The 7,602-nt window shown below is 30.7% G+C and overlaps 1 protein-coding gene across 2 annotated transcripts in view; it reads right to left on the reverse strand.

Moving 5' to 3' along the window:
• Positions 1–2,752: 2,752 nt before the first annotated feature.
• The window catches only part of LOC106466554, a 51,941-nt gene continuing 47,091 nt past the window's right edge, over positions 2,753–7,602 (reverse strand). The window contains exon 6 of one of the 2 annotated variants that reach the window (XM_022394588.1): positions 2,753–2,779. In XM_022394588.1, the coding sequence (XP_022250296.1) occupies positions 2,768–2,779 (12 nt within the window). In that variant the 3' untranslated portion in view covers positions 2,753–2,767. Of the gene's footprint in view, positions 2,780–4,513; positions 5,246–7,602 lie in introns of those variants that run through there. The other variant, XM_013926847.2, reaches the window with a different exon arrangement.

The following is a 7,602-nucleotide window of genomic DNA, read 5'->3' on the forward strand; positions in this document are numbered from 1 at the left end:
CTAGTCAACACCATCAACTCTTGGGCTACTCTTCATCAACAAATAGTGAGATTGACTATTATGTTATAACGCCCCCATAGCTGAAAGGGCAAGTACGTTCGGTGAGGGGATCGGACCCGTATGTAACGCCAAGAGTACTCTCCTCCACTCTTCAATTAACATCTTTTAACACAAAAGTAGTCATGAATAGAATTATATATTATACATATAATAAACTTTAAGAAATGGTACGAATACATATGCTATTTTGTATAAGAAGTTAGTATTTTTTTATTCGAAACTGCACATTAAAACCAGCTAAGACTTCACCTTAATTTAGCAATGAATTATTTAATTTACAGGGTATTCAACAAGTGAATACCTTAACATCATTTGGTAGTGTACGTAACCTTTATGTTCACTAAAACGGTACTTTAAATTATGTTTAGCCTGACCAATATACCTTTTATTGCATTCACGCTAATTTTGTATACAACTTTTTGTCTAAAATATTTTTTAATCCTTAGTACCGGAAAGTAGTTTTAATTCTATTGGTTTAAAAGTAGCAATAAAGTTATATTTGCTGAATATACTGGCGATTTGGCTAAACCTTTTATATATATATATATATATATTAATATTACTACACTGACAATCCTCTTATCATAGGCTCTATCAAATACAGTACTCTGCTTTATTATACGTTAACTGACACTAATATTAAAACCTTTATCGTAGCAATGTTTTGTATATAATTCATTTTTCAAATGAGCTGTATCCGAAATTTTTTAAGTGTTCTGACTATGTAAGTATGAAAAGCTGCTAGTTTTAGAGAAAATGAGTGACATGTCTTTTATGTGGCTACATGGAGCCTGAATATAATTTCCGTGGAATAATTGTAGAAATAGTTTCATTATCATTTATTTTAACAAGTGCATTTGAAATGGGTAAACAATGATCCTGTTCAATCTCAAAATGAATAAAGATAATCAGTAAAGTTTTTAACTCATTACTTCCATGCTACCAGAACAAGAACGTGTCACCCACGACTCTAATCCAACAATCAGGCTTTAAAAAGGCATTGTAATGATCGATATTGTTACGACAGCGGAAGTCACGTGACGCTAGTAACACGTCATGAACTTCTAGAAGGATCCTGTCCCTTCCTGAAGTCTCGGGAGGTTACTAGATATGCGGTATTCTTGTATATATAAGACCGGTAAGAACTGACGGGAACAATGTTAATTGAACTGCAGACAGAGAGAGACGTATTGTTGAGTCGAGCACATGTGACGTTCATTGTGAATTATAGCGTTTGTTATAGCGTGACTGTGGAAATTAAGTGTATTGCAAAGTTGTATTTAGAAAGAATAAACCAGCCTTATTTAAGAAAGGACTTGTGTCGCTAAAGTTTCTTCGGAAAGAAATTATACGGAAAATTAACTAACGAACGAAGGCGTAACAATATGTTCAGAAAAATATCCAAATATAAAGGTAGAGGAGGGGAGAAACGGGAAACCAATGGTTAATACAATATTCTGCTCATTGTAGTTATCATTAAATTTTAAAAAAAGGGAATTTTCAACACACAATATAATAAAAACAAGATATGAGTTTTAATCAGACAGAGCTACTTCTGGAATAATGATAAAGGCTTATAGTTTCGAATAAGATGCTTTGTCTTACGTACAAGTTATATTCTTGGCTAAATAAAAAAAAAGACTACACTAAATTTGTATTCAACAATGTGATTTACTGTTATTTGGTAAACACTTTCTTAAGCTGAATACTCCTGGTTTATTAGGGTTGGCTTTCGTCTATTCATACTGACACACTACTTTTCTCTTCCTTTTTAACATTTTGTTTTAATACGCTTGCTCACACTTTTATGACTTAACTAATATACTTCAAATGATGAGTAATGAGATGTGTAAATATGGTATAAATGAGATAGTCAGGGCTGTAAATTTGAGCCTTTACTTACATATATCTACGTGAGAAAATTTCAGCCTTGTTTCAGCCACTCAAAAAAAAAAAAGGTAATATTATATTCGGAGTCTAGACATAAAATCTCTAAAAGAGATTACAACTTTGAATGACAGAAATAGTACCACCTGGGCCACTAAAGGTGTGCATCTGATATTAAGCACTCATCATCGATTTAACAACTACAGTGTTGCACCATAACTTTAGGGTTTCATGAAATATCTCTTGGTAAACAGAGGTCCAAAAATCAATGATTTAAGGAGCCAATATGCTTTTAGCCAAAACAACATCCTTATTTCTGATATCAGATCTAAGTGTCATAACCATTGCAATAAATTGTACACTGACTGGCCACTTTATGAGGAACCCTCCACAACCATAAATCCAAAATAAATTGATCATATGACTGTTTGAACCCTATAAATTCAGATATGTAAAAATATATCATAGTTAATTTTGAGGCAGTAGATAAGAATAAAGAACTCTCAGACTTTGAAAATGTTATGATGTATTATTACAAAGAGTGTCCAAGTTAAGAATTTTCATCAGCTTATAAATTTTGGCAATCAAAATGGAATGCATCTGACAGTAGGAAAAATTGCCGGCACTAACTATCTACTCCAAATTTCTATGGACAAAGTTTATTCTAAGAAAACATAACACTAACCACTTTTGTATTGTCCATAATTGGTTTAAAATAGCATTGCAGTGACTTCAGTCATCTTTGTTGACCAGCACACTCCTCTAATCTCAATTCTTGGGCTGAACTTGAATGATTCACCTTCCTAGTCTTCTGATAACATCAGTAAAACAACTGCAAGTCATATTCCATGAAAAAATACATTACACCAGAAGGTGTCTCTCAGACTCAATCCTGGCTACTACTGTGTCACAGATGGTTCAACCCCATATTAGGTTTTGGTAGGATCCTAATAGTGTCCAGCCAATGTATAATACCCAGTTTTATTAAAATACTGTTGGATGATCAAGAGCTGTTTGGGCTTCTCATTAATTAATAAAACTTTTCCACAAAAATGATTCAGAAATTCTCTAGTGAATAAAAACATTTTTATTTACTTAATCACGATAAAATAACTATTATTTGAAACTGTTTAACTGAGAAATATTTGTGGGTCTTCGAAAAAAATTATGTTGATAGGGTGAGGTAAAGCAATCGAAACAATTTCTTATCTAATATAAATCTTATTATTTCTATCATTTTGATAAACAATCAAAATAAGTTTTTAAAACGTGTGTAATAAGTTTCAGGAAATATTCCAACAAATATGAATTTAATAGTGATGTTGTTGTGAAATTAACATTATAATATATAAAGATCATGCGAGTCTATTTTTTTTAGACTGCAAATGAGTACTGTGATGACAACAGTGTACTATATGTAAGAAAGTAATAACATCCAACTGTCATTACTCAACTGTTGTGACATTATAACTTTGCCAGCAAAACAGCTTATCTCAAAATAATTATAATGTAAAACTATGGTAATGTTATGTCAAGGTTGTTACCAAATTCCTTCTTGATATTTAAATTTTACTTTAAAAATTAGGGTAATCATTTTTATTACCAGTGTTATGCTGAATGAACTTACAATTTACAAGGTAAATCTCAAATTTTAAACTTCCATATCTATCTCAAATTGGTAAAAGATGCACCAAATCTAAAGAGTGGATACTGCCTCAGTTGAGGTTTTGTTTATAATTTATAAATTTTTGCTTGTTAATTTTTTTTAATCAACTCAATAACATGCTTTAAGAACTTTACATGACTTTTAGGGTGATACATATCCAACACAGTATACAACAGATGATTGATTTCTAACAACTATAAACAGCTGATCAAAGATTTCAAATATCTGTCAACATATTTTAATCATTCAATCTAGGAAAGGTAGGAAAAGCTTATGTTTTGTTCTTTCACTCTCTAAAAGTAATACTTAGATGTTCAAAGTATAGTTATTGTACAGATGTTTGGGATAGGTTAATTTTTTATTAAACATGCAAGTACTTGTTTGTTAGTACCAAATTTCCTTGAAGTAATATTATTGGCAGAAGATTCGTTGTCTGAAATCTTACTTTGATGAGCAAAGAACAACAACAAGTGTAATGAACACCATGCTTACTTAAAGTTTAATAGCAGAGTAATGTGCATTTGGATGATTCAGAATATGTATATCCTGTCTACAGCATAAAATTAAATAAATGGAAAAGAAAACTATGAGCACATATTTACTCATGTAGTACAGGATCATAGTTTATGTTTTCTATTTTCTTTACTAGTGAATAACATAAGAATGAAATAGCTGGTGGATAATTTACACATAAACTTACTCCATTATTTCAATTAAAAATAAAAATATTCATTACAAAATCAGAATGTTTGATTGCAACTTTAGAAGTTTAACAAAACTAGATTTAATCAACTGATTAAAGCAATCAATTTAATTAAAAAGTGAATCACCACAAATATATTTTTTTTACAGGAATATTTGTATATAAAAATTAAATAGCAATAAAAACATTCACCAGATTTCATAGCTCACTTAACATAAAGAATACAAGTAACATTTAAAAAACATAGTTATTTATGGTTTCAGGTATCAATATTTGAAAGAATAAGTTTAGTGTATACAATTTTTCATGGATTTAATAAACATACTGAGGGGTGAGAGCAGAAAGAAGAAGAAGAACAGAAAAAGGCAGAATATATCTGGGAGCCCAGGAGCAGTGTTAGATCATGGTGATGTGTGGAGCAGCACCCCTGCTGGGGGAGGGAGGACGAACCCCCTTGAAGCACATTGATTTATTAAAGCAATAACCTCTTCAACTAAGTTCTCCTGCAACTAAATTTTATAAGTAAACATAAAGAAAGTATTATTCAAGTAAGTTTAACTAATAGATCATTCATCTCTTCAGCTTATTTGTTAAAAATTCTGAAATTCATTCTGTAGGCTAGCAAACTAAATCCTCACTGAGTCAATACACATGTTACATAAACCTTCCATTTAAAGTCACCTAAAACAATATCCACATATTATTTACCAATGTCTACTTTTACGATTTTTTCAAGCCAAGCCCATCTAAACCAGTTTTCTATACCTTTGTTAATATCACTTGGAAAATGCTAATCTTTTGTTCAATGATATTAGGCATAATGATGCATTTTTTGGCAGACTAGTTGAATGTGAAACTTGATACAATGGTAAATGTATCCCAGTGCTGATTGGGATCAAGAAAATTCATCAAAGTTCCTTAGCAATGCTCTGTGGATGTGAAAGAACATGTGTCAATGCTTTAATAATGATCGGTACAGTCAGGTCAAATATTTCTATCAAAACACACTGATAAAAACTGATAAGTATCCATAAGATATTCCCAACCTCTACAATCTTTCTAATCTTTATTCCTTTTTGATAAAATATTTGTAATGTATATTTTTGTTGAAACTTGATCTTTAAGTTTGGTTTCAAAATAACCATGTGATTAAAAAAAAATAGGTAAGCATTATCCACTATTTTACTATCTATCGAATACATGAATAAAGGCATTTAAGTACTTTAATAAAGACTTATAGCTGGGAATATACAATGAAATATAACTTCATTACAGTAATGGGAATATTACAATAACATATTAAAATGTTTTCATGTAATGACTTGAAAATTATTGATCAGTCCTTGTCCGAATTTTCAGTGTATTTAATTTGTCAAAGTATGTTGCTTTATTTTGTTGACTATCTTATAAAAACAACAAATATGATGTGGAGTAATAAGGGAACATGAAAAAAATTTACATTCAACCTCCATCCTAGAAAAAAAATTGAGATAGTTATCTTTGTGACAACATAAAAAAGAATATTTGTGGCCTTATATAGATAATGCATCAGTTTTAGATCTATCAGTACTTTAACACTTAGCATAAGGATGAAGTGACATATGGTGACTCTCAAATTCTGTTTAATGACAGGAGTTCAAAATTGGAAGAAACCTTGATAGTTCATCACTTGAAACCTGAACATTAATCCATCAGCTAGTCAACTACATGTACTATCTAATTATGACGCATGTGATGATTTATATTTTCTTTAGCAAACATACCAATATGTTATGTATATGGGTATGTAACACTGCAAATTGTAATTAACAAGCAAACATCATTTACTTCTATCAGTTTAATTCTGCAACTTTGAAAACAATAAACGGTAGTACTCATAATATCAGGCAACAAGGAGAGTTAAAAGATTAAATCTCTGAAACAGGTTTATAACAAATCAAAACAAAATAAGCCAGATATAAAACTAATTCATAATGGATACATATACATGTTATATAAACTACAAAATATACAGAAAAGTACAAAAGTAACTAGACTTCCTGTACATTTACTAGAGTTGTAATTACTTTTTTAGTATTTTATTAAGTTTTGTCATCTGTAGACTGTTTAATGTTTAAATTAAGTAAATATTTAACAACAGTTATTTTGTCAAATTCTCTGTTGGTACAAAAAACATTCCTCCTTTTTATCTTTTTTTTTCTTTCAAGCATATAAAACAGTTCATCATAATAAAATCAAAAGCAAAGCAGTAAATACTTATATTTGTTTTCTAACATCTTACTAGCTACTCATCATTATAGAAAACGGACCACTTTTATCTAAACTCATCTACAAAGAAAACACATCATGTTTACCTCCAACTCATTAAAAAAAAAGGATCATATTTCCCTAAAATTTGTCTAAATGGAAAAACATAGTTCATCTATATGGAAAATAGACCATTTTTATCTGAGTTGTATTATGTAGAAAACAGGCCATGTTTATCTATAACTAATGAAATTTCACATTTTTAGGACTGAAATTAATTTCAAACAGTTCCTTACCACTGAAATACTGAAAGCCTTTCATCACTGTATTGCCCTAATGCTGTCAACAACCATGCAACTCAAAGTTCTGAATGTCCTTGATACAATGCAGACCATGCATCAACTTACCCTAAATTCTTTACCCTCCCACATGACTTATTGTGCCTGCATCAAGAAATGTTACATAAGTTCTGCTTTTCCCACCATAATTCAGATTTCTAAGTTACTAACATAATGAAAAACTGTATGACATTTGGTTGTGAGGAAATGGGTAGGAATGTATTTTAGAGGCAAGTACCTATTTGAAACTCATTTTAATCCTCAAAATGTAAAATTTAATTTAGGTACACTTAAGGGGTGTTGCAAAATAAATCACACTTTTTTCTCTGAAGTAATGATGAACTTAGTAGGACCGCAAATATCATCACTCGTGAGAAAATGTCATTTCAATGTATTCTTGGGTGTTTGAATCTTTGAATTTCATTTCTTGTGAAAACCTTTGAATCATGGTACTCACTAGAACTCAGGTTCGTGTCACATGTGCTACCTTTGGGATGGCTCAGAAACTAGTTGCAGACATGCTCCAAGAATTCAAGTCTTCCAATTGACACATTGCAATGCCAGATTTGAAAAATCCGATTAATGCCTCAAAAGTTTCATAACTGTTTAATTTAGAAAGAGTAGTCTATGAAAAAGTGGTGTAATGTGGATTGGGAACTCTCCAGATTTAAATCCCACCAAAAATGTTGGAGCTTTCGTTC

This window comes from Limulus polyphemus, unplaced genomic scaffold, assembly GCF_000517525.1.
Source record: "Limulus polyphemus unplaced genomic scaffold, Limulus_polyphemus-2.1.2 Scaffold2299, whole genome shotgun sequence".
In the NCBI taxonomy this organism is placed as follows: domain Eukaryota; kingdom Metazoa; phylum Arthropoda; class Merostomata; order Xiphosura; family Limulidae; genus Limulus; species Limulus polyphemus.